The 27,697-nt window shown below is 47.1% G+C and overlaps 1 protein-coding gene and 1 long non-coding RNA gene across 2 annotated transcripts; one reads left to right on the plus strand and one right to left on the minus strand.

Annotated features, from left to right (window-relative positions):
- Positions 1–1,460: 1,460 nt before the first annotated feature.
- LOC310691142 (uncharacterized protein) lies at positions 1,461–27,619 on the minus strand. The gene is made up of 13 exons (XM_083470750.1): positions 27,058–27,619; positions 20,143–20,197; positions 17,630–17,925; positions 17,388–17,545; positions 12,916–12,980; positions 12,162–12,385; positions 9,954–10,213; positions 9,396–9,521; positions 9,082–9,223; positions 8,917–8,967; positions 5,882–5,951; positions 4,051–4,332; positions 1,461–3,416 (listed from the first exon to the last, which is right to left on the minus strand). The coding sequence occupies exons 1-13, from the start codon at positions 27,587–27,589 to the stop codon at positions 3,410–3,412; spliced, it is 2,268 nt and encodes a 755-aa protein (XP_083326876.1). The 5' UTR covers positions 27,590–27,619; the 3' UTR covers positions 1,461–3,409.
- LOC310691212 lies at positions 4,326–5,882 on the plus strand. The gene is made up of 3 exons (XR_014518387.1): positions 4,326–4,420; positions 4,700–4,963; positions 4,997–5,882. It is a non-coding gene; the product is annotated as an uncharacterized lncRNA (long non-coding RNA).
- Positions 27,620–27,697: the final 78 nt, after the last annotated feature.

A 27,697-nucleotide genomic window follows, 5' to 3' on the forward strand; every position in this document is an offset into this window, starting at 1 on the left:
AGGAGGGAGGAGTTGTGAGCCCTTGTGCTCAAATCCTGCTTGCCACTGTGAGAGCAGGATGCTGGAGTATATGGGCCATTGGCCTGATCCAGCAAACGCTTCTAATGTTATTTTGTGTCCTTTTGTAAACCTCTAAATTAACCATTATCTCTTTTCTCACTTGACTGTTGTAAGGACAAAGAAAGCAGAACCCTGAATCAAACTAGCCATGACCTTTTGTGGCAACCACACAGGGTCCCTGGACGTTTAACGGTCTAATGATCCCTGTGCCACCACTGTGCTCGCTTCCCCGCTGCCACCAACCAGTTACACTCTGGTAAAACACTGAGTCCAGTCAGTTATTAAAAGTGAACAGAAAAAAACCAAAACAAGTTTATTTTACAAACATTAACAAGTTTATGGTTTCTCAGATAATATTCCTGTATGTTAACTTTTGTTTCTTTACCGGCCTATACCTTCCTAATACCTTCTGACTGATTATCTCAACTGTTTGACTGACTCCTCTTAACAAATTCTCTCACTCTCTCACACCAGGCTAGCCCAAACCACAGACTTATCTTCTCTGTCTCTTCTAACTCCAGACTGTCTTCTCAACAACTCTAACTCCTAAAAAAAACCCTCTGTGCTTATACCTTATACAGTTAACTCTGCCCCCTGGGTTCCCATTGGTTAGTCATTTTACAATTAGTTAACCCTTTCCCTATGAACCCAGTATGATGTCACACACCTAGGAGGGCAAACGCCACACCTATATATTGCCAGGCCTGATTTGAACCTGCTTTGTCACTTCTACACATTCCAGGAACTAGCAACAAGCTCTCCCCCTCACCTTTCCTGGATCATACTTGCCAATTTTTAACTTGCCTTTTTGGAATTTTGAGCATTTTGAGCGAGTTCTCTGGGCTGGCACTATCCTCAGTCTGTCTGAGGCAGGTGCCTCAAGCACCACTCTGGAAAGGGTGGCATATTTGCATCTGGGTGCTGTGCCCACTCCCTGCCCCCTTGCTTGTGGCGCTGTCGCCTCCTACTCCCTGGGACAGTTTCTTCAGGAATGCAGGAAAGCTTTCCCTCCTCGCCCACCATTTTCCTTCTCCATTTCGTCCCCTTGCTTTCCTGCTTTCTTCCTTCCCCCTCTGTTTTCCTACTCCATTTCACACCCTGCTTTCCTACTTTCCCTCTCCCCCCATTACAATAATCATCCTACAATACTAATCTATTTTCCCCTGCTGTTCAAAGTTCACTCACTTTATTAAACGACAATTAATGTACCACCTGCTCTCTCTGAGTGTTTTATCAAATGACCTCTCAGCATTCCAAGGACACTTTTAGACGTTTCCATGTAGGATTCAGAGAATCATAGACTTGTAGAGTTGGAAGGGACCACGATGTTCCTCTAGTCCAACTCCCTGCAATGCAGGAAGCTTTCACCCAAAGCAGGGCTCAAACCATGAGGCACAGAGGAGACTGTGGTGTCTTTATTATATTTGGTTTATTTACACATATATATAGCCTGAGCCTACTGTTCAAAGCATTACATTCCAAGAGGGTCCCTTGCTTCTCCCATAGGTGCATAGCTTTGAATCCAAAACAGAAATCTGCTCTACATTTACAGCCTGTCAGCCCACATGATTCTTTGCCTCCACCTTCTTGCTAGTCACCACTAACAGACCCGAAGGATTTCCCCTCCTGTCCACATCAGGCAAACCTATTGGCCTTTGTTCATCTAACTCCCTTTGGCTCAGGGTGGGCTGCATCCAGAAGAGATTCTTTGCCTGGTTGGTGGCTTTCTTGATTGTCATCACCCTGCCTTTGTTTGCTTATGACTTGACCATTATCAGGCTGCCTCATGAGTAAGCCGTCTTGTGTTATTTCCAACACTTGCTAGATCCAGGGATTTAGGGGTTTGCTTAAATGCTAACCCTTTTCTGAATCCAGAGATTTAGGGGAGTCTGACCGTCCCCCTCAGCAAACTCATAACCATACATTGTGCTGCATCCATGGGCTTCCTTGAATGAGGGGCTTTGCTTACCATATAGAAGAGAATTTTAGTGTGGAAGGCAGGCCTGGAAACCTACTGCAAAAGTCCTCTAGAAGAATGCTATACTGCCAGTTCTTGTCTCTCTCTTACACTTACACAAGACTGCCTTTCTCTTTGTCTTACTGAGTAGTTTTTAGGAAGTGCTTATATAATAATAATAATAATAATAATAATAATAATAATAATAATAATATATTTATATCCCGCCCATCTGGCTAGGTTTCCCAACAGAATTAAAGGCACAATAAAACATTAAAAACCTCCCTAAACAGGGCTGCCTTCAGATATCTTCTAAAAGTCAGATAGTTGTTTATTTCCTTGACACCTGATGGAAGGGCATTCCACAGGATGGGCACCACTACCGAGAAGGCCCTCTGCTTGGTTCCCTGCAACCTCACTTCTCGTAGGGAGGGAACTGCCAGAAGGCCCTCAGAGCTGGAACTCAGTGTCCGGGCTGATCGATGGGGGTGGAGACACTCCTTTAGGTATAACACATACTTAACACATAGAGTGAGTCTTTAAACTGTACAGCTTAGCACCAGCACATAGTCAAACAGGATCAGGTCCAAAAAGAGTGTGAGAATTTGCAGGGTTGATTTTTCTTTAGAAAACCAGCAAATTTTAAATGTGGTTAACAAAACCAACCAAAAACAAACCCTTGAGCTAACTTTCTGAAATTTGGCAGTTAATTCCCTCTGGAGGGACTACCATGTGTCCAAATTACAAATAATGGCCCTTTTGGTTCCCCCACTCTGAGTGAATGAGAATACTGAAGATTCAAATATCTAGGTTGTGATTCAGATCCAGGGTCCTGATTGGTTCATATTGGGGCTCGGTTGCACCTGATCAGGTCCAGGTCCCAAACTGATTGTACAATGCTTGCATCTGCATTTCCTGATAGTAAACACCACTCCCACCAATGCAGTCCATTGGACTAGCTGTTTCCAGTGTCCCTTGATGAAATGGGGCACTGATGCAACACGCTGGCTGGGGCTGATGGGAGTTGTAGTTTGGAACGTCTGGAGGGCAGGAGGCCAGCCAAAGCTGAAAGTCTTCTATCAGTATGTATTTTCCTGGAGCGCTGGGAACTGTAGTTTCATTGGAAGCTTGGGTTGTTTTTGTTTGAGATAATTGTTAGCAGTTTGCTAGACTACAATTTCCAGGATTCTCTGAGGGAAGCCAATGCATTATAAAACTGGAAAAAGTTTGTAGTACTGAAGTGTTGCTGAGGATTCTGGATGGCAGCCATGGCTGGGCTGAGACAAAACAATTTGGCTTCCAGATATTTTTGGAGATTGGCAGGATCAGATAAGGCAGGAGAGGGGTCACCATTGTTTGCTGATAAAAAGCAGAGGTTTTAACAAAGAACTGCTAGTTCCTAGGAGAGAGAGGGAGAGAGAATGAATAAGTTTATATGGAAGTACAGCAATGAAATACTGCCAGGAGAACAAAGAAGGGAGACTTCACAGCCAAAACAAAGCCCCACTGAGCCTTCGACCTCCTCAGCCTCCTCTTTGGGCTCTGGGAAGGTTCTCCTCATGAGCCACGATGACTTTCCCACTTCCCCCTCCATTTCCAGGTTCCTGTCACTATACATACATGCGGCTGCACACAAATAGTTCACATGCAAGAGGGGAGTTGCCTGTACATCATTTTATTTTATAAAGTGTATATCTTCAATGGCTGATGTTTTTTACATTTTGATTTTTTTAAACTCAACTCATCGTTAACTTCTGACCTTTATATATAAAAAACCAACATATAAACTGCTTAGAGGTGCTTACAGCTAAAAGATATGCAAATCTGTTTGGTAAGTAAGTAAAATAAATGAAGAGCTGATGGGCACTAGATTGGCTGGCTGTGATATAAGACTTGCCTCTTTTCTCCCCCATGAAGAAATGATCAGAATCCATCACTCTCACCTCACAGTGGGTGGGGCGTCAGGGGCGACTGGCCCTCCATATGCCTTCCCTCCCAGCCAGTTTCATGAGCTGGCCCTCCTTCTTTCTTACCTCTTCCTGGTGAGGCTGAGGAGTCTCTGTGCCTCATCCCTGCAGTTGATAGCTCTGAGGACAACAGCCGTCACCTGCACAGCATAATCCTCCATGTAGAAGCTCAGGAGGAGTTGGCTCAGGTCCATGACATCTGCCTTCTTCAGCAGCCCCAGGGGAATGTTGTCATGGCCTTCAATGACAGGGATCTCGTGGAGCTTGAGCTTGAATTTCTTGAGTTCATCCTCACCCAAGTTCTCCAGAGTAGACACCAGGCAGTCTCTGATGCTCTTCACTGTCACTCTGCATTATCACCCCCAGAGGCAGGGAAAAACAAGGCACAAAACAAGAGACACTCAGCAAAGGGACCTGGGAAGGAGCCACACCATCTGTAAGTGCTGCCAGCTTCCATGCCTGGGATTGGCACAGAGGGAGCGGAAAGAAATGCAGGTTGCAGTGGTGCTTAAATTTATCCGCAATAAGGGCCAAGCATCACAATGCTGAGATGGCAGCTAAACTCCTTCCTCCTGCTCTTTAAAGATTAACAGGCAACATCTGTCCACTTCAGGGTGTTTAGTCCTGTGTGTGAGAGTGTTTCATTCCATTTCAGTTAATTTCAGTTTCCTACGAAACTGCTGAATTTACTTACCAATATATAAAACCATTCCAGATCCAATACTCCTGCCGACTGGGGGATAAAGATCTCCACCAGTTGAAAAAACAAGGTATTCAAAAGGAGCATAGAGACAGCGCTTAACTGATGCGTAACAGGAGGCAGTTCTAAAGGGCAGTTGCTGCCAGAATAAAGACTCAGTTCAAAAACGGACCTCCTGAAGAGATGGTTCCAGCAGGAGGTTTTGTCCTGAAAAGTGTGCAGTAATCCCTGGGGTATAATAGGGGTAAGTCTATCATTTTGGCATCCTGATCTCACACAGTGGAGTAGTAGTAGTAGTAGTAGTAGTAGTAGTAGTAGTAGTAGTAATAGTAATAGTAATAATAATAATCAAATTTTATTCACCAGCCACTCTAGGCAGGTACCAACAGAACACTAAGAACAGAATAAAAATTCAAACATTAAAAAATTCCCTAAACAGGCCTGCTTTCAGATGTCTTCTAAAAGTCAGATAGTTCTTTATTTCCTTGACATCTGATGGGAGGGCGTTCCACAAGGCGGGCGCCACTACCGAGAGGGCCCTCTTCCCGGTTCCCTATGCCCTAATTTCTCACAGGGAGGGAACTGCCAGAAGGCCCCCGGCGCTGGATCTCAGTGTAGGGTTTTGTATGAGGAATAGTTTGTATGTATGTGTGAGGTGGAGATTTATGTGACATTGTGTGTCTGAGGTGTGTGCCTTATGCCTAGTGAGCCTGCATGCTCCATAGGTGTGCTTCTGTGCAATGCATGCGCAGTATTTGTGTATGTGATCTCTGTGTGTTGTGTGCACATACATTGGCCATGCCCACCAGTGGCCTGTGACCCTCAAAGAGGTACCTGACCATCCTCAGGCCAAAAAGATTAGCTGCCTCTGTCCGAAAGAATTATGTCTTCACCTCTTCCGCTGCCCCATTCCAAATTGTGCATGAGGCTAGGCTTATAATCTCTTGGCCATGGAATAAGAAAAAGCAGCCGTGTCTCTCTCCCCTGAAGGGAACCTTCTATGCAACTGATAGATAGAGTGACCCATTTAGCTTCTGTTAAATTTGCACATTTGTATGTTTCTGCCCCTCCAGAGACTGCAGTGCAGCCAATGCATAAACAGCACCACCCCTTCAATATCTGCTGCCTGCCTGTGGCAGCTGCTTCATTGTCCCTAATAGCAGGACTGGCCTTTCATGAGGAACAGTTAAGCCCTACCTGCTTTCCCCACCATGTCCTGAGTCAGTGCCACTCGATGCAGCATGAGACCGAGTGCAGGAAGAAGCACCTGGAAAAACGAGAGAGAAGGTGTGTTTATGAAACATGCAGGGACTATGGGAAAATCATAATCACTGGACATGAACCCAGGATTTTCAAAGCTCTCCAGCATTTTGCATCATGAACAAGTGTGTTGATTGAGTTCACTACCAACAAGCAAATGGGAGCAGGGAAAGAAAGTCAGGAAACCAGAAGCATTCCCAGTGTGTTCAATTTGCAAGGTTGCTGTCTTGACAATTTCTGGGCTGGACTGAATTATTTCTTTTTAAGAAAAAACAAAACCCAGAGAAAGTGTGCCTGGCACAGCAGGAAACCCTCTGTTTAGAAAAATGTGATGGCTACTGTGTGGGTGATAGTGAGGGTGCTGGGGGTTGTTAGTAATAATAATAATAATAATTTATTATTTTTAATAATAATTAAATAGCCACTCTCGGCGGCTTCCAACAGAGATTAAAAATACATTAAAATGTCACACATTGAAAACATCCCTGAACAGGTGTCTTCTAAATGTCAGGTAGTTGTTTATCTCTTTGACATCTGGTGGGAGGGCATACCACAGGGAGGGCGCCACTACCGAGAAGGCCCTCTGCCTGGTTCCCTGTAGCTTTGCTTCTCGCAGTGAGGGAACTGCCAGAAGGCCCTCTGTGCTAGACCTCAGTGTCTGGGCAGAACGATGGGGGTGGAGATGCTGCTTCAGGTATACTGGGCCGAGGCCGTTTAGGGCTTTAAAGGTCAACATCAACACTTTGTATTGTGCTTTAGGAGATGCTTAGAAAATTAAAGCTCCCAGGATTCCCCACCACTGCTGAAATGGTGTAAGAGGGCTTTTTAAAAAGTATGGTGTGGTGATACAAGCCAACTATGGTTTCCTGGCCCAAACTATGACTAATCAAATAAGACAGTCCTAATAGTCTATCAAATGCATTTCTTAAGGAACCAGTCACTCTCTCTCCCCAGTACTGGATTTACATGGCTGGAGAGGGGGAGGCGGCCTATAGGAAGGAAGCTGAGCAGTTGGGGGAGTGGTGCAGGAAAAACAACTTATTAACTTATTCCTCAACTTAAAGAGAACAAAAGAGATTATTGTGGACTTTAGGAAATGGAAATTGAATATTCAGCCACTAATTACTGAGGGGAAGTGTGTGGAACAGGTCTTGGTGTTCTGATTTCTGGGAATGGAGTTGAGAGATGACCTAACCTGGGGAGAGAACAGTAAAGACCTGATGAAGAGAGCACAGCAGAGGTTATATTTTCTGAGAATCCTCTGGAAAAATAATCTTTCAAAGGACCTGTTGGTAGCATTTTACCATTGTGCTGTTGAGAGTGTATTACCGTATTTTTTGCTCTATAAGACTCACTTTTTCCCTCCTAAAAAGTAAATGGAAATGTGTGTGCGTCTTATGGAGCGAATGCAGGCTGCGCAGCTATCCCAGAAGCCAGAACAGCAAGAGGGATTGCTGCTTTCACTGTGCAGCGATCCCTCTTGCTGTTCTGGCTTCTGAGATTCAGAATATCTTTTTTCTTGTTTTCCTCCTCCAAAAACTAGGTGCATCTTGTGGTCTGGTGCGTCTTATAGAGCAAAAAATACAGTAACTTATGGTCTGTGTGTGTGGTTTGGGAGCTGCATGGTCAGGGGAAAAACAATGCTGTCCAGGGTTGTAAAGACTGTGGAGAGTGCACTCTCTCCCACCTTGGATCAAATCTATGCTTCCAGGTGTCGTAAGATAGCTGCAGAGATAGTGCAGGATAGTGCGCACCCCGGAAATTATCTCTTTCAGCTTCTGCCTTCTGGAATAAGGTACAGGGTTATAAAGACTAGGAGTAGTCACCTGAGAAACAGTTTCTATCCAAATGCAATTTTGGTTTTAAACGCAGTGTAAGGTAGTCTCTATGGGAGTATAGTGTATTTAATTATGGGGTATCAGAGTTTTTAGGGGGTTAACCAGGCTGGGATAGCAGGCTTGTTGGTTTTTGAATGTCTGATGTAGATTTTTTCAATTTCGTTGTTCTGTAAGGGACAATGACAATAAAAATTATCGTATTGTATTAAAAATGATATTTTAGCAACTGACATTCAGCTGAAAACTGAGAAGTTCAGGCTGCAAAACATACAGGGAGAAATTAAATGTCACCCTCTGTGACCTTTCCTGCTTTCCAGACAGAGCTATCCCTCCCCAACAGCCAAGTACACACATCACACCCTTTCTGGCTGTTGTGGGGGTTCTCCTTGACCCTCCAAAGTGCATTTGAGGGAAGTGGCGGGTGAAGGGAGGAAAGCCCAATTGCAGTATCTTGAGCATTTGCACTGGACTCCGTTAGCACACTGGGTGTGCTGAATCCAAGCCAAAGCTGTTTCTACAAAATTTAGCTGCGTTGAAAGAACTTCATCTGGCACCAAAGGAGACTACAGTGGTGCCTCGCAAGACGAAAAGAATCCGTTCTGTGATTCTCTTCGTCTAGCGGTTTTTTTTGTCTTGCGAAGCAAGCCCATTGAAGGATTAGCGGATTATTAGCGGCTTTTAGAGGCTTTTAGCGGCTTATCTGCTGATAAGATCAGCTGATAAGCGGCTTAGCCCTATTAGCGCTATCAGCGGCTTTTAGCTGCTTTTAGCGGCTTATCTGCTGATCGGATCAGCTGATAAGCGGCTTAGCGGCTTAGAAAAAGGGGGTGGAGGGGAAAAAACCAGCAGGAACTCGCAAGACATTGTCGTCTTGCGAAGCAAGCCCACAGGAGATTCGTTTTGCGAAGCACCTCCAAAACAGAAAACTCTTTCGTCTAGCGAGTTTTCCGTCTTGCGAGGCATTCATCTTGCGGGGCACCACTGTATAAAGCAATGGGGAACCTGCACCGGAAGGCGATTCCCTAACATTAGAAAAGTGAATTTTCTGTGGTACTGTATCACCAGCCACTCTGTGCTGCCATTGGGAGGAAGGTGGGATTTAACTAATACCGTAAGTAATCAAAACCTGCAGACCTTGCTCTGAGTCTGAAGGAGAAGACGTCATCTCAGGAGGCTTTAACTCTTCTGAAAGAGAACAGGAAAGAGGCAGTCAAAGAAGGAATGTGACTGCGATGTCCTTTATCATCCTGCCTCCCAAATTATGGTCCAACCTTCCAATTTTCTTCCAACTAAGCTCACCTTGTGTCACAAGGGCCTCCCAGATGAGTTCATTCTTGGGCTTCTCCATCACACTGAAGTTGAACATGTCTTGCATTTGCTGAGCAAACAGTTCCACATACTGCTGCAGCTTGTCAGCATCCAGGTATTGAAACTCCACTTCCTGTGGGGAAGCATGAAACCTCCTTATGTGCAAACAAGGCTTAGCCCAATCGACCAGTCCAAGGGAGTCAAATTAAAGCATGACAAGGGATCCTGGTGGAGTCCCTCCCGTTCTCATACTTCACAGCCATGCCTCTGCCCTAGCAAAGCCTTTCATCATCTTTGCGTCTCACCTTGGGACAAACTCTGACAACATTTGTCTCCACAAAGAAGCGACAGCCAATTGTCAAAGGTTTCAGGGTCCAAGGGGGCTTCTCTATTCTCTGTGAAGGACACTGTACTTCATGCTCATGAACCGCCTGGGAAAGGCAAAGAAGGGCACTTCTGAGTTATGCAAGAAACGTAACCAATTTCTGGAAGACTGGATCCCTACCCTTTTCTTGGCTTTGTTGCAGCATTTAAGGCAGGGGTGGGGAACCTGCAACCTTCCAGATGTCAGGAATGATGGGTTTTTTGTCATCCCACTGAATCTGAAGGGACACAGGATCTCCATCAGTAATATAAAGACAACTAAATCAGTCTGGTAGTAGAGACCAAAATATGCACAGGTAATTTGATGTTGGCTAGCAGTTTGGTAAATTAGCTCAAGCCCAACAAAGGGAGATACAGTTCATGAACCATGACACACTCGGAGGCATAATTTTGCATAGCTACTCTGTCAGGCTTACTATGGTCAGGCAAATGATCCAAGCCATCTGGAATACCAATCAGAGTTGGAGAATCCCGATTACCTTTCTCAGAGAAGAGTCATTGGGTAGGAGATACAGGTGGAATTTTGGTGAGCTGAATTGAAGCATTTGATAGAGCAGTGCCACAGTGTGGACCTTTATCTTTCGCTTAAACCATGACCATGACGTTCTCAAAATGGCTCCACGGGGAGAGAAGTTTGGGTTTTCCAACACAACATGATACGGCCCCACTCTGTCTGGCTTCTGTAGACCCATCCCCCCTTCCACAAAATGTGCAATGAGGACTTGGAAATCACTTTTGCCTGGAAAGCAGCACAAAGGAAAAACAAACAAACGTGTCACAAGTGGGAAACTGTGGACCGTCTGTCACCTGGTGTCAGTGAAGTCAACTATTCAAAAAAAAAAAGGCAGGCCTAGTGAGCATAGCAACTCCTTCTGGTAGATCTAGCCCCCAAATGGGAGTTCCCTAAGGCTCCTTTCCCCCTGGGTCCTTCCCAAGCAATCTGAGACTGCGTCGCCATATATGTATTTGCTCTGCTCTCTTCATACCTCTTTAGTGGTGCGGGGTGACATTTTCTATAGGTGAACAGTTATGGTGTGAGGCACCAGCTTGTGAAGGCGATTTGGGGGGGGGGGCAGCGACATTGTGACGTTGCATGCATGAGTATAGCGCCTCCCTCCCTAAGCCAGGCAGAAGCTTCCTGGGCTTTGGGAAGGGGCACCAGGTCTCTGAAAGGATGCTGAAGCCCTGCTGCCTTCTTCCCAATGTTAGGCAGGCTTTGAGAAGGGAACGGGAAGGCTCTTGCACCCATCAGAGTAATGTGCCTCTCTCCCTAAGGCAGGCAGAAGCTTCCTGGGCTTTGGGAAGGGGCACCAGGTCTCTGAAAGGATGCTGAAGCCCTGCTGCCTTCTTCCCAATGTTAGGCAGGCTTTGAGAAGGGAACGGGAAGGCTCTTGCACCCATCAGAGTAATGTGCCTCTCTCCCTAAGGCAGGCAGAAGCTTCACAGGCTTTGAGAAGGAGGTGCCAGGAGAACACTTAGGAAACTAGCCTCTTCCCCCAAGTCCACTGACCACATGCCACTGTACCTCTTCTGGTTCTGGGAGACCAGTGGGGAAGGGAGCTTGTCGCAGCAGGAAGGAAAGACTCCCCAGGCTTCTTCAGCAGCCTGCCTCACATTTGTCTCTTGGCCCACCTCCTCTCCAGCCTCCACTTCTGCCTCCGATTCTGGACTGCTCTCAGCCACAGCCTCTCCCTGCTCAGTAAAGTACCGTATTTTTCACTTCATAAGACACACTTTTTTCCTCCTAAAAAGTAAGGGGAAGTGTCTGTGCTTCTTATGGAGCGAATGCCTACGGATGGCGGGGGGATCCTGCTGCAATCACAAGCTGAGCCGGGGAGGAGTGAGAGAAGGAGAGCCCACTCGCTTTAAAGGAGCAAAGTGGGAGAGGAGAGGAGAGGAGCTGCTTACATGGGTGTAAGAGGCTCCTGTACAGTTGGCTGCTTTAAAGCGAGCATGCTCTCTTTCCCTCCTTCCTCCCCAGCTCACCTCACTGAAAAGCTCTTTCTCCACACACCCCACACATGCTCCTTGTCCATTCAGTGTTTTTCCTTCCCTCCCCACTTAAAACGTGGTTACAAAGCACAGATCCACATGGACCCTCGGGATTTTTGCATTGGGTCATCCCAAATTCACCATCAGATCACATAGCATGTCCATGGCTACAGCCTGCACTAAAAAAATCACACACCCACTGTTGCCTGGGGCCGCAAGGGCTCAAAAACGTGGTTACAAAGCACGGATCCACATGGATTCTCAGGATTTTTGCATTGGGCTACCCAAAACTCACCGTCAAATCACATGTCTGCGGCCACAGCATGAACCACAAAAATCATACATACACTGTTTCGTTCAGAATATTTTTTTTCTTCTTTTCTTGCTCTAAAAACTAGGTGTGTCTTATGGAGTGCAAAATACGGTGCCTCGGTTTTTGAACATCTCTGTTGATAAACATTTTGGTTTTCGAATGGCATAAACCCAAAAGTAAATGCTTCGGTTTTCGAATATGCCTTCAAAGTCAAACAGGATACGCAGCTTCCACTGAGTGCAAGTTATTTGTTTCCCTATCTGCAAACAGTACCTCAGTTTTTGAATGTTTCAGAACTCGAATGGTCTTCCGGAACAGATTACGTTCAAAAAGTGAGGTACTGCTGTATTTATTTTGTTGCAAGTTTTTTTATCTGCCATACCTGCAAGACACAAGAAGTGAGGGAAGTGAACAGCTGCCACAGCCTCTGCTGGATCTGCTTCAATGTTGATCAAAGGCCCAGCGACAACCCAGTCCTCCATGTTCTGTTCGGCCAGGTGCTTAGACCATGAATCAAAGTGGTAGGTGATGGTCACAGCTCCTTTCACCTCAAATATGACATCAGTATAAAAGCAAAGGAAGGATCCAGCCTCCGTGAAGCATAGTCTGAATGGCACAAAGGGAAAAATGGAAAAAGAAGTGGATTGAACACCAGCCGGACACCCTCTGCATCTTCCTGATGGGAAGCAATCCCCGCTCCAAACTCACCCCCCAAAAAAAACTTCCAGGGAGGAAGAAGAGGAAGACAGTATGGGAGTATCTTTGCTCTCCTACTTTTAAGGCTTGCCAGGTTCTGGAAGATGGAGGGTCTGGAATGCTTTCTAATGATAACATGTTAGCTGTGCATTGCTCTGGCTCTCCCATGATTTCCCAACTTTCCCTCTCATCTGACTCTGAGCTGTGACCTCCCTCAAACCCCTGCTGTAAATCTATACTGTCTCCACCACTCCTCCTCTGGCCTATCCCTGACACAGATGTAGTTTGGGAACGTTTTAGAGAGCACCACCACATGTGATGATTGTGAGATCTTCATATACCAGATGTGTTCTGCGGAACACTTCTCTGAAACCTAAAAAGAAAATCAACTTTCCCTTAAAGGAGAAAGCTCTGCAAGATCTGAGAGAGACATTGCTCACCTGTATCTTTCATGACTTGTTTCTGAGTCCAAAAACACCTCTGGTCTGATTGTCTCTGGAAGATCCTGTTACAAAATAATTTACCATTAATATGGGCACCAGACCCCTTTTCCACCTGAAAGCAGGGCATTCCTGTCTGTTTCTAACACCCATATGACCACAGCAAGGAGCACTGCTTGAGGTCAGCCCCACAAATACAAATAGAGCTACTTTCTTCTACATTCATTTTGGCCATAGTAGTTCTCACTCAGGTCTGACAGTTTCTTATGAAAGGTTTTTTCTTTCACCTCAGCAGTATTCCCCCCTGTTCCTTACAGAGAGCCCCTGCACAGGTTTCTCCCTATTAACATTTAGGGACCTTCCTCTTTCTGTTTCACTTTAATATATATATATATAGAGAGAGAGAGAGAGAGTGTTTATTTACAACATACGCACACACTTTCAAACTGAACATGAAAATAATAATACAGAATCAAGACAGACAAACAACAAATAGAAACAACAAAACAAAAAAGTACAAATAAAACATAACGTACGAAAACTTATACAAAACAAGTAGTCACCCACACACCCACACACACACACATCCACCCACACACCATATTACACTTCTTCTTTTCTTACAATTGACTTACTTCATCCTCAACATGGTTCTTTTATCGCTTTTGGTAAACTGTCTCCTTTTTAGTTCGTTATTACCCCTTTTTCTTTCTGTTTTTAACTTAAGTACCATACACTGTTTTGCAGAAGTTAATCAAAACAAGTCCAAGTATTCATTTGAGGGCGCTGCTTTTTAAGATATTCTCTGTATTTTACTCATTCTTTTTGGAATTTTTGCTTGGGTTGGTTTGACCCCTAATTGCCTCTGTCAATCTGGCCAATTCAATATAATCAAATAATTTGTCTTGCCATTCTTTTTTTTGTTGGGATTATTTCTTTTTTCCAATTTTTGGCAATTAGTGTTCTTGCCACTCCCGTGGCGTAAAGGAATATTTTATTATTTTCTCTGGCAATATCTGTGTCTAGTTTCCCCAATAAAAAAGGTTCTGTTTTCTTAACAAAGTTTTGTTTAAACATTTTCTTTAACTCTTCATACACCATATCCCAGAAGCCTTTGATTTTATCACGTCCAATACATATGTATGACACATATGTATTTGTTACACCTCCAACTTTGATTTGATTTTGTTTTATACATTTTACATATTTTTAAAAAGGTAACGGTCCCCTGACAGTTAAGTCCAGTCATAAACGACTCTGGGGTTGCGGCGCTCATCTCGCTTTACTTGCCAAGGGAGCCGACATTTGTCCACAGACAGTTTTTCTGGGTCATGTGGCCAGCATGACTAAGCCGCTTCTGTTGAAACCAGAGCAGCACACAGAAACACCATTTACCTACCCACCGGAGTGGTACCTATTTATCTACTTGCACCTTGACGTGCTTTCAAACTGATAGGTTGGCAGGAGCTGGGACTAAGCAACGGGAGCTCACCTCGTTGTGGGGATTCAAACCGCTGACCTTCAGATCGGCAAGCCCTAGGCTCAGTGATTTAGACCACAGTGCCACCCGTGTCCCTTTTACATGTTTTGGTTGGTGTTAAATACCATCTGTAAAACATCTTTATTAAATTTTCCCTTATCGCTTCACAAGCCATAAATTTCCAACTCTCTTTCCATATTTTTTCCCATGATGATAATTTGGTAGTTTTACCTATATCTATAGCCCATCTAATCATTACCTGTTCACCTCCCACTCCAGTAGTGTTTCATAAATTTTAGAAGTTACCTTGGTCTTATTTTGAAACAACTCTTTATCTAGTAATGAGATTTCCTTTCAAAAGCCTCTTTTCTCATCTGCCTTGAACACTTCATTTAGTTGGTGATACTGAATCCACCCTATTAGATGATGCCTTATTTTCTTGTAATCTTTTAATATCAGCTTTCCCCCCCCCTTTTAATAAATCCTTATATGTAGCCCAATTTAGTTCTATATTTTTCTTTTTTACCATTATCGCTTCTAAGGGTGAAATCCACCAGGGTGTCTTCGGTTCTAGTAGTTCTTTGTATTTTGCCCATACTCTGTATATCGATTTTCTTATGATATGATTGGTAAATCCCCTGTGAACTTTCACCTTTTCATATCCTAAATATGCATGCCATCCATAGCAGTTATTAAACCCTTCAAGGTCCAATAAATCTCCATCCTGTAACAATATCCATATATATATATGCTTTATTGTTCATACTTGCATCTGTACATCAAAGACATACTTTCCTTATTTTACATTAGTCAATTTTGTCAAAATGAAAATCCAACAAAAGAATGTAAGTCCTCCTACAATACATTTAATACATAAGCTTGACTTCCTGTCCTTTCCCAGTTTTTCCACTCTAATAAACCTATTGCCTCAATATGTTACTCATGAAATTAAATCTGTTTTCTCACAGAGATTACACAAAGGCTGCTATCAAGTTCAGATTGCAACAATTGTTCTTTAAATATCTCCTTAGAGGTTCCCAGTTTGAAATGAACTCCTGTTTTGACTTAACTTTGCTCTTTTCCGAGAGACTGTCTAATTCAGCATTTTCTACCAGGTTTAGTAACCATTCAGATTTAGTGGGAATTCTGTCACTCTTCCAATGTTTTCCTATAAGTACCCTTGCGGCAGTGGTGGCATACAGAAAAACTTCTTATCTTGCTAACAATGTCTCAGTATCCTGAGATCTCTCTCGGCAGCCATTCTCCCTCCTCACACGCAGAGAGAGAGGCAGAAAGACTGTTGAAAAAGACAGTTACTGGAATAACAGTTGGAAGAGAATGGAATGCCTCTCTCATGTGACCCACAGTCAGCCAATCACGTGAGAGATACAGCGAAAGGAACACGCCCCCCCTAAAGTAAACATAAGAAAACATCTCCATTCTAGGAAATGGGAATGCACTGGCACAGAATAGGTCTTCAAAGAGGCTCTAGTCTGTGTTCAGACGGAATCATTCTGCCAAGTTCATTGTAGTCACCCTCTCTCACATTTACAGTAATCATTACAAGCTCCCTAGAGAAGCAGGCGGCTGGTTTGGCTCCAGTTCCTGAGCAGGGACACTCAAGAGTAATCTGTCTGACTGTGTCTTGCAGATTTGGAATGAAATGTCTAAACAACAGCTATACGCAACAGCGGCCGCCAGAACCTTAACTGCAAGAAACTGGAAAGGAGCAAGGGTTCCAACGAGAATGGAATGGCAGAATAAATTACTAGAATATGCATAAATGGCACAACTGACTAATTGGATGAGAGGTAATAAAAAACAATCATTTATTCAAAAATGGGACATGTTTAAGCTATATTTACAATAATGTAACAGTGGTGTGATATCTATGGCTGTATTTGAGTGACCCTTGTGTAAAATAATAACAAAGAAATAAGGAAAATTGGTACGATATGTTGTAAGAATGTATTAAAAAATATAAATAGATGAAGGTAATAATTATAAGTACGCTCGATATTAGAAATGTTAAATGCATTGGTGAAGGAGGTGAGAGCAGGTGACCCCACCTAGGCCCGGTCACCCCCCCCCCCAGCCTCAAAACTGTCCAAAATTCCTTTTCTCTCTTCTAAAAAATCCACAGCTAAAATTTTCCTCTGCTTTTCTCACAAGATGCTGTTGCATAGGCAAACTGTTACTTTTATCAGTACGAGAGAGCTTCAAAAAGGCTAATGTCAAAGCAAAAGGCTCTGTCAAAGCAAGCCTGGGAACTGACTCTTATCTCATTTGGTTGTAACACATCTTGGACACACTGAATGCAAGGCTCCTCGACCCCCTTGGCTTCTCATCCCCCTTTTCTGGGAAAAGCGCCAAGAGTCCCAAGACAGGAGCTTTCTGTTCATGCTCAGGAAACTCATCATGGGGCAGGGCTCCTGAGGAGGAGGAGAAAGGGGAGGGAACTGAAGGGGAATATATGCTCTGTGCAAATGGCTGTGAACTTGTGCTTGTTTGTGACTCTATCACACTTGCTCCTTCTACCAGCCGGATGGTAGAAATAAAGCTTTTTCTCTGAAACTATTCCTTGAGTGTCTGTTGACTCCCATTTCCCTGTCCCGGGCACAAAGCTCTTCTCACCCGAGGCTAAAAAGGCTACATTGGGAGTTAATGGGAAGTCTATTACACTTTAGTAAGAATATTGAACTAAAGAGATTGTATAAGATTGAATCAATTTTTATCTGTATATTTACATAAGATTACTTACATAAGATCATTTTAGGTTTGTTTTTTGTTATTTATGAAACTCAATAAAGCATTGAATTGGAAAAATTAAAAAAAAATACTTTTTTTCACCCCAAGTGCTCAGAAAAATCTGTCAAAATCTTTCTACAATTCCTACTTTTAGTTAAGTATTTTTATTCATTTACTTGATTGGGTGGAGACAGCTGCCCCACCCCCACCCCCCCAGTCTGGGCCCATGTTTTCAGCCACTTACCTCACTGGGACACAGATTACACACAACACTTTCCCCACAAACTGCTGGGTTTTCCATCTTGCTTCTTCCTTCCTCCGCAAACAGGGGGGATTCTGACTTCAGCCCTGAGGCGCCTGTCGCCTGGACCAATTTTTTACCTGAGCCTGTAAAAGACAATTCTTTACCTGACACGACTGTTGCAAGGAGGAGGAAGGTAGTTGAACTGTCCTTGAAGTTCAGAAAGTACTCTAAGTCAAACTTACCATGGACTGCAACTAGCAGAAGCTGAATGGAGCCTGGATGTTTCCTTTCTACTTGTTCCAGGAACCAGCAACAAGTTGCCTCCCCCCTTTCCTGGATCATATTCAGCAGTTTTTCACTTTTCCCCTTGGAGTCTCCCTCTGCTTGACACAAGTCCCAGTATTCTTTCCGTGTGATAATAAAGCCATAGCTTAATACATCTATAAAGAATCCTAGGTCCTTTTCAATAATTTCAAGTAATTCTTTTCTTCCCTTGCAGACTATTTCATCATCAGTGATAGCGACGCCTTCCAGTGACCTGTGGCAAAAACATTTATTTTATATTAGGCATTGTTGTGGGGAGAGAATTAGAGCTTGATTAGGATACAACTGGGGCTTAATTTTTCCACCCCTAGTATATTGCCCTCACTGATCCTCTGAGCACGCTGAGATCTGCTTTTCCTTTGCAACCTGGAAAATATGTTGATTTACTCCACACTGCAAAGAAAACATGATGTAATTTGCCACCCCTTTTTTACTGGCCAAGAATATACACAGTCTTCGTGATACATTATGCACTCCTTTCTAGGTTGCATCCAAGGCAGGCGCCCCTGCTGACTTCGTTATTATACATTCTGCATGCAGACACAGCCAGGCTGCCCACGAAGAGGGGGAGGAAAGCTGCCTTGGGGGGGCATACATGGACCCTCCTAAGAGGGGTTGCAGATCTGCCTGCCGCTGCCTCTGTGACCAGCTCTTCCACAGACCCTCTTGCTGCCTCTCCTCCTCCACCAACTGCTAACTCACCACTTCCTCCTCCTCCTCCTCAACTGCACATCTGCCCTTCCTTGCAGGTCTCTATTTTGAAAATGTAACACTTCATCCACACCCCTAAGGAACAAGGAAGGCAAAGTTGTAATAGAGTGATTTTCAAAATGGAGACCTGAAAGGAAGGTGTGTGGCAGGTGGTTGGTGGGGGTGAAGCTGCGCTGGTGGCCTGAATCTGCAGCAGAGACTCAAACCAGTCAGCTGCCTCTCTTGTCCATACTTTTCCATCTTCCTGAGAGAGGAAGATGCAGCAGCTGTGCCTCCCCCTCTCCCCTCTGGGCTAGGGTATTATTATTATCCAGCTGATCTGCCTCCTCTTTCAGGTAAGGCAGCCTCCTTTCCACCAGCAGAAGGCAACAGCCACTTCATGGGGGGGGGGGCTGACAAACTAGCCAATCACAGTTTTCTTTTAGGGTTTTTTTAAAGACCAAAGTGGGAAAACCTTCTGCCCCAGGCCAGCTGTAAAGAATAGATTTTAGAAATATACTGGCAGGATAATGGGGCAATCTTTCTAGCAGAAAGAAAATTTGTGGGAAAAGATTGCCACCTTTGGTTAAAGACCCCTCTTAACTGCATGAGATTTCCCATTTCTTTTTCTCCATGAGAGGAGCAGAAGCTGATCTAGGAAGGATGCTGCTAAGCCAGGGTCCTCTCTCTCCTCAGCTCCCTCCTCCCATCACACTGGCTGCTGCATCTTTGGTGGCTCTCAGGTCACCTTGTCCATCCCAGCCTGGCTCAGCCCCCCTGGCCCCAGCACTGCCCACCCACAGCCGGGCAAGGGTCTTCCTGGCCACTGATGCTGCTCCTGCCACTGCTTATCACTGGTTGGGCTGCTGAGAAGGAAGGCAAGAGGGAAAGAAAGGAGACAAGTGTTTTCCCTGTGTTTCGTGTGTTTGTGTGTGTGTATGTGTAGAAAGAGAAAGAGAGTGAGTCCCTTAGCAAACTACAGTTCCAGGGGGAGAACCAATTTGATTTGCCTCAGGCACCAAAATGTCTGGGGCCAGCCCTGCATGCAAACCATGCTCCATAATAATAAGCAGAAGCTTGAAGTCATAGAAATGGCTGAGAAGTTGCCCTCTGGACTCACACACAAGCCTTTCTCCAAGGCTGTTTCTCCCATTCCCCCATCCATCAGGTTCCTGAGGACCATTGAACTACTCGTGTCTCTCTACATCGCCTAGTAACCCCTAGGAAGTGATAAAAAGGTAAAGGTACCCCTGCCCATACGGGCCAGTCTTGACAGACTCTAAGGTTGTGCGCCCATCTCACTCAAGAGGCCGGGGGCCAGCGCTGTCCGGAGACACTTCCGGGTCACGTGGCCAGCGTGACAAAGCTGCATCTGGCGAGCCAGCGCAGCACACGGAACGCCGTTTACCTTCCCGCTAGTAAGTGGTCCCTATTTATCTACTTGCACCCGGGGGTGCTTTCGAACTGCTAGGTTGGCAGGCGCTGGGACCGAACCCCGCCGCGGGGATTCAAACCGCCGACCTTTTGATCGGCAAGCCCTAGGCGCTGAGGCTTTTACCCACAGCGCCACCCGCGTCCCAACCACTAGGAAGTGATACTTATCACTAAATCCCTTAGCACTGTCCATTCCAGTGACACATTTGCCCATCCTTTTCCCCTCCCAAGCTAAGATCTGATTCTCACACCATCCAATCAATGCTCTTCCACTATAAGCTGCAAGTAGAATTGCAATGGGACTTACCACACATTTTTCTTTCGTACATTCCTCTGCATATCAGGGGGCATGAGACTGTCACCTGTGGAAAGGTAAGAGAGAGGTCAAAACTGGCTGTTTTCTTGCTGGGTAAGCACTTTTTCCTTTAACCATTGATGTTTGTGTGACACAAGCCCTTTGGAATTCCAGTGGATATCAGACTGTGAAATGTATATGAGAGAAAGAGTAGGGGCAAATGGTCAGTTGACACTTGACAGCTCTAGTTCTAAAAACAAATGGAGTAGGACAAGGGTGCTTATTGGCACCCCTGCTGTTTAACATTTATGTAAATGATGTAATAACTAGACCTAAAACAACCAGATTTTTTTCCTGTTACACTTTTATCCCATAAGGTATCCATCTTGCTATATGCCGGCAATATGGGTTTTGAGCACAAACACGTGGGTATGAGGCGATTACTAAAGAACTTTGGGATCATTTGTCCTAACAAAGGTTTGAATATAAATTATTCCAAGACAAAAGCTGTAGTATTTGAGGCACAGCCTGAGAAGCATAAATGGTTCCTAAATGAGCAAATAATTGAACAAGTGAGACATTTCAATTATTTGGAGATTTGTTCTCTGATAAAAGTACTGCGACCCTTCCCCTCTGCAGGGAGGTGGGACCAATTCGGATGGTCCGCCCCCGCCACTTAATGGATCCAAATGGTTTCCAGAGAGTGGTAGGAGATGCTTTATCCCATGTTGATGGCCTTTCAGCTGATTCCCTGGTGGCCCGCTGGAATGCAGAGTTAACCAGGGCTATCGACTGTCTGGCTCCGAAGCGCCCTCTCCGATTGCATGGAGCCCGGACAGCCCCATGGTTTTCTTCGGAGCTGAGGGCGATGAAACAATCGCTGAGACGGCTAGAGCGTCGGTGGCAGAAAACTCACTCCGAATCTGACCGGACACAGGTTAGAGCTCAACGTCGAGCCTACCAAGTGGCGATAGCGACGGTGAAGAAGACTTTCTTCACCGCCTCTATTGCATCTGCAGAAAATAGTAGCAGGACACTCTTTCAGGTGGTTCGCAATTTAACGGAACCACCTTTACCACCGGGGCCTTGTAAAGACCCCAAGATCTCCTGCAACAATTTTGCAAAGTTTTTTGCAGATAAAATCACTCATATTCGGAAGGAGCTAGACACCACCGTGGGAGCAGGGCTGGGGCGGGAGAGTGCTGGAGCTCTGTCTGGTCAAGTTGCATGGAATCAATTTCAATCCGTTACCCCCGAGGATGTGGACAGGCTGCTTGGACGCGTGAAACCAACCACCTGTCTCCTTGATCCTTGCCCATCCTGGCTACTAAAAGCAAGCCGGGAAGGGCTGGGCGATGGGCTCTGCGGGGTGGTGAATGCTTCCCTCTGTGAGGGAACATTCCCAGATCCGCTGAAAGAGGCGGTCGTTAAACCGCTTCTTAAAAAACCATCTTTAGACCCGGCCAGTATGGCCAACTATCACCCAGTCTCAAATATTCCATTCTTGGGCAAGGTGATTGAGCGCGTGGTTGCTGAACAACTCCAGGCACGCCTGGAGGAAGCGGACCATTTGGATCCCTTCCAATCGGGATTCAGGCCTCATCATGGGACTGAAACTGCCTTGGTCGCGCTGGTTGATGATCTCCGGCGAGCTAGGGACAAAGGTGAGAGTTGTTTCCTGGTTCTGCTGGATCTCTCAGCGGCCTTTGATACAATCGACCATAACATCCTTCTGGACCGTCTAGAGGGGCTGGGAGCTGGGGGCACTGTTATACAGTGGTTTCGCTCTTTCCTCCTGGGCCGTGTTCAGAAAGTGGTGGTGGGGGATGAGTGTTCAGACCCCTGGGCTCTCACTTGTGGGGTGCCTCAGGGTTCTGTCCTCTCCCCCATGCTTTTCAACATCTACATGTGGCCGCTGGGAGAGATCATCAGGAGGTTTGGGCTGGGTGTTCATCAGTATGCGGATGATACCCAGCTCTACCTCTCTTTTAAATCAGAACCAGTGAAGGCAGTGAAGGTCCTGTGTGAGTGCCTGGAGGCAGTTGGAGGATGGATGGCAGCTAATGGATTGAAGTTGAATCCTGACAAGACAGAAGTACTGTTTTGGGGGGACAGGGGGCGGGCTCGTGTGGAGGACTCCCTGGTCCTGAATGGGGTAACTGTGCCCCTGAAGGACCAGGTGCGCAGCCTGGGAGTCATTTTGGACTCACAGCTGTCCATGGAGGCAAAGGTCAATTCTGTATCCAGGACAGCTGTCTACCAACTCCACCTGGTATGCAGGCTGAGACCCTACCTGCCCGCGGACTGTCTCGCCAGAGTGGTGCATGCTCTAGTTATCTCCCGTTTGGACTACTGCAATGCACTCTACGTGGGGCTACCTTTGAAGGTGACTTGGAAACTACAACTAATCCAGAATGCGGCAGCTAGACTGGTGATTGGGGGCGGCCGCCGAGACCACATAACACCGGTCTTGAAAGACCTACATTGGCTCCCAGTACGTTTCCGAGCACAATTCAAAGTGCTGGTGTTGACCTTTAAAGCCCTAAACGGCGTCGGTCCAGTATACCTGAAGGAGCGTCTCCACCCCCATCGTTCTGCCCGGACGCTGAGGTCCAGCGCCGAGGGCCTTCTGGCGGTTCCCTCATTACGAGAAGCAAAGCTACAGGGAACCAGGCAGAGGGCCTTCTCGGTAGTGGCGCCCGCCCTGTGGAACGCCCTCCCATCAGATGTCAAAGCGATAAACAACTACCTGACATTCAGAAGACATCTTAAGGCAGCCCTGTTCAGGGAAGTTTTTAATCTGTGATATTTTACTGTATCTTTGGTTTTTATGGAAGCTGCCCAGAGTGGCTGGGGAAACCCAGCCAGATGGGCGGGGTACAAATAATAAATTATTATTATTATTACCATATAGCAGCACTTAGGCCTTGAAGACATCAAGATCTGCACAAGCAATTCTTAGTTTTACCAGAAGCAAAGTCGGCACTGAGAACAAAAAATGGTTAGGTGCTCCCACAGTTAACGTATTGGGGAGAAATTAATTTCTAATAAGACTACTCGGTTTACCCCCCCCCCAACTCCAGCAGCTAGCATTAGAGCAGAAACAGGAACTATGCCAGTACAGTGTCAAATTCCTATGGTCTTATTTAGGTATTATTTTAAACTCTGTAATATGGAAGACTTTTTGTGGAACAAAAATTACAACAGAAGATTTCTTGGGAGAGATGTGTGGCTCGGGTGCACTGCAGGCCCCAGGGTGGAGTCTGGGAGAGACGTGGTGGCTTGGGTGCGCAGACTCCAAGCTGCCAAAACGGTCCACCCACTGCCTCCCCCCCCCCACCTGTAGAGCGGCTGAGTGGGAGGAGGCAGGCAGACTCCGGAGGCCGCACGGTGCGCCCCACCCCTATGGACAGTTCGCCCCACCCTGGGCGAGCCGCCCCAGGAGCCCAAGCAGCTTCCTCCACCGCTGGATAATTGGTGACTACGTTATAGAAGGACTACCCTGTAGGTCTACTTATGTGTAAGCTAAAGAATTAAAAGTGTGCCTGTGTTAAGGGAAAACCCAACAAAATTGGATAAAGCTTAAACAGGACTGATTGCTACCTAATGTCAAAAAGTTCAGTGTTTTATATTTGTTTTTTATTGGAATAGGTTTTTATGGAGGAGAAAACATCACTAAAATGGATCCCTTCCAGTCGGAATTCAGGCCTCATCATGGGACTGAAACTGCCTTGGTCGCACTGGTTGATGATCTCCGGCAGGCTAGGGACAAAGGTGAGAGCTGTTTCCTAGTTCTGCTGGATCTCTCAGCGGCATTTGATACCATTGTCCATAGCATCCTTCTGGACCGTCTTGAGGGGCTGGGAGCTGGGGGCACTGTCATACAGTGGTTCCGCTCCTTCCTCCTGGGCCATGTTCAGAAAGTGGTGGGGGGGATGAGTGTTCACACCCCTGGGCTCTCACTTGTGGGGTGCCTCAGGGTTCTGTCCTCTCCCCCATGCTTTTCAACATCTACATGCAGCCGCTGGGAGAGATCATCAGGGGGTTTGGGCTGGGTGTTCATCAGTATGTGGATGATACCCAGTTCTACCTCTCTTTCAAATCAGAACCAGTGAAGGCGGTGAAGGTCCTGTGTGAGTGTCTGGAGGCGGTTGGAGGATGGATGGCAGCTAACAGGTTGAGATTGAATCCTGACAAGACAGAAATACTGTTTTTGGGGGACAGGAGGCAGGCAGGTATGGAGGATTCCCTGGTCCTGAATGGGGTAACTGTGCCCCTGAAGGACCAGGTGCGCAGCCTGGGAGTCATTTTGGACTCACAGCTGCCAATGGAGGCACAGGTCAAATCCATGTCCAGGGCAGCTGTTTACCAGCTCCATCTGCTACGCAGGCTGAGACCCTATCTGCCTGTGGACTGCCTCACCAGAGTGGTGCATGCTCTGGTTATCTCCCACTTGGACTACTGCAACGCGCTCTACGTGGGGCTACCTTTGAAGGTGACCCAGAAACTACAACTAATCTAGAACACAGCAGCCAGACCGGTGACTGGGAGCGGCCACCGAGACCATATAACACTGGTCTTTAAAGACCTACATTGGCTCCCAGTACATTTCCGAGCACAATTCAAAGTGTTGCTGCTGACCTTTAAAGCCCTAAATGGCCTCGGTCCAGTATATCTGAAGGAGCGTCTCCACCCCTATCGTTCTGCTCGGACACTGAGGTCCAGTGCTGAGGGCCTTCTGGCGGTTCCCTCACTGCGAGAAGCCAAGTTACAGGGAACCAGGCAGAGGGCCTTCTCGGTAGTGGCACCCTCCCTGTGGTACGCCCTCCCACCAGATGTCAAAGAGAACAACAACTACCAAACTTTTAGAAGACATCTGAAGGCAGCCCTGTTTAGGGAAGCTTTTAATGTTTGATGTATTACACTATTTTTATATTTTTTTGGAAGCCGCCCAGAGTGGCTGGGGAAGCAGGGTAGAAATAATAAAAATATTATTATTATTATTATTATTATTATTATTATTATTATTATTATTATTAAATTGTGGCTTTTGTCAATTGTTTAGGGGGCCCGCGGCTCTTAAAGGGCTCTTTCTGATTAAACCTTTCTTGAGCTCCTGAATTATTTTCCATGTACAGGATTGGGCTGATCTGAAGGAAGCTTAACCAAAAGTTTATTGTGGGGTGGAAACCCTTTTCCTTATTTATAATAATCATCTGACACCATCCTTTAATAATGGGCATGCAGCATGTTCAGCAGACAGGCATTTGGAGACTGTGCTGTAGAGGCAGTATTGAACAGAAAATCCAGGGAACCTCTTTATGCTATCGTAAAGCATGGAAATTCCTCCTCCCCTTCCTAGTGCAATCTATTTGCAGGACATTCAGCAGGCAGCACTTCCAGCTGGATGACCAGGGAAGAGCCATGGCTCAGTGGCAGCAGTGGCGTAGCGTCGGGGGTGCCAGGGGTGCCGGCCGCACCGGGCGCAACTTCTGGGGGGGCGCGCTCGCTGCCTCCGGAGTTGCCGAACAGCGCTCGCCGCGGTCCCCGCGCATCAGGGCCGCGGAGGGCGCGCCAGGCAGCCCCTCCTCACCTACAGGCAGCGTTCGCCTGCGGGGCTCGGCCAGCGCGCTGGGCTGGCCGCGTGGAGTCGCCGAGGAGCCGCCGCCGCCTGCCATGCCGCCCTGGCTGCTTCAACCGCGTCCGACAGCCGGCTCGAGGCTCCTTCCGGCCGGGTCTCCCGACGGGGCGCTGCGGGTGGAGGCTCCGGCACCAAGCGCCACGCCGCCCAGGCTCGGGTCGCTGTCTGGACGCGCGCAGCCCGCCAAACGCGCCATCGGCAGCGCTCTAGTGGCTGCGCGCCAAGACCGCCCACCCGCCCCGACGGGCCCCCCCCCCCGCCGGAGGCCGGCCGACGCACTGGCCCCAGAGCCGCCCCCTCCCCGCGCCAGAAAGAAGCCACGTCGGGACTAGCCGGGCCAGGGAGGGAGACCGAGAAGGCTGCGCCGTGACGCCCAAAGACGCGTGTCTTGGCGCAAAGGGGCCCGCGGCACCCAGACGCGAAAGGGACCCTCTCCCCCTGACCCGCCACTGAACTGCAATTTCCAGCTCCCTTGGCAAATCCCAGTCCCCAATCCCCAAGATGCTTTATTTGAGGCAGGGATCCTTTAATTGCAAAAACAACACCACGGAGGGCAGTAGTCACCACGAAGTTTGCCCCAGAGTAGAGCCGTCAGTATTAATGACCATGGTTAGGGGTTAGGGGGCGCAAATTACTTGCCTTGCCCCGGGTGCTGATAACCCACGCTACGCCGCTGAGTGGCAGAGCACCTGCTTTGACTGCAGAAGGTCCCAGGTTCAATCCCTGGTGTCTCCAGGTAGGGCTGCGAAAGACTCCTGCCTGGAACCCTGGAGAGCCGCAGTCAGGCAAGATTAGCAATCCTGAGCTAGATGGACCACGAGGCCCATTTGGGACCTTCCTCTGTTCCAGAGATGTCAGGATGGCCTGCAAACTTTCTGAACTTACAGGCCTGATTAAAAAATTTTGCAGGGCTCAAGCAGGAAAGAAAAAGGAGGCTCCTTTCTACAAAGAACAATTTCAACCCCGAATCCTAAGGACTTCGAGCCCTTTTGCTTAAGGCTGATTCTTTGCTGTTCTGTGTGTCCTAAGGGTGCTGAAGGTATTTCTAATATTTTAAGCAATAGCAATCAGACTGTTGAAACATACCAAATATGGAAGACCATATGCGCTAAATGCCTGGCGCTAAAGTAAGGCGCTTCCAAACATTCCAAGCCCATTGTTGTTTTTCCTTCCCTCCTTCACGGCTGCAGCTCAGCGCTGGGCTGGCGCAACCAGGGAAGGAAGGGATGGAAGGATCTGCTGTCAGACTGAACGGCTGCGAAGGTCACGATCCAGCAAAGACTTACGTTCGTAGGTGGAGAGGAGAGCGTCCGCCTGGTACTGGCAGCCAACGGCCCTCAGTGCTTTGGCCGCCACCTCGACTGCGTAAGTTACGCCGTAGTAGCTGAGCAGCAGGTCTCCGAGGTGAGAGGCGTCTGCCTCCTGAAGCGCCTCCTCAGGGATGCGGACGAAGCCCTCCTCGAGCGGGACCTCGCGCAGTTTGCGCCGGAACCACCGCCGCTCGTCCCGATTCAAATTCCACAGGGTCAATCGAAAGACCTGAACGATAAAGAGACTCTCCAGCGCAAAGCCAAACTGCGTGGCCCCCGAGTCCCGCAATGCCAACTTGGGTAGGTCCCTGTTGTAGTCGCTGCTGCTGCTACTCTGGCGCCCACCACCCTCGAGACTTCGGGACCTCTGCAGTCCCTGGAACTTGAGGAGGGGATCCTCCTCCCTCTCCCCCTTCTTCTCGGTGGATTTGCCGGGCTCCTCCGTCTTCAGCTTCTCGCCTCCTTCCTCCAGGGGCTCCTTCGCCGAGGGGTCTTCGGGGGTCGCCATGGCGCCCCTGCCCAGAGGAAAGTCTCGCCCCGAGACAGAGCCGGAGAGGCGGCAGCGTCTGAAGGGGGAAGAAGGAACCGGGCGACGCCCTCGGGGAGGCGGCTCCTC

Source organism: Podarcis liolepis, assembly GCF_965112155.1.
Source record: "Podarcis liolepis genome assembly, chromosome: 13".
NCBI lineage: Eukaryota > Metazoa > Chordata > Lepidosauria > Squamata > Lacertidae > Podarcis > Podarcis liolepis.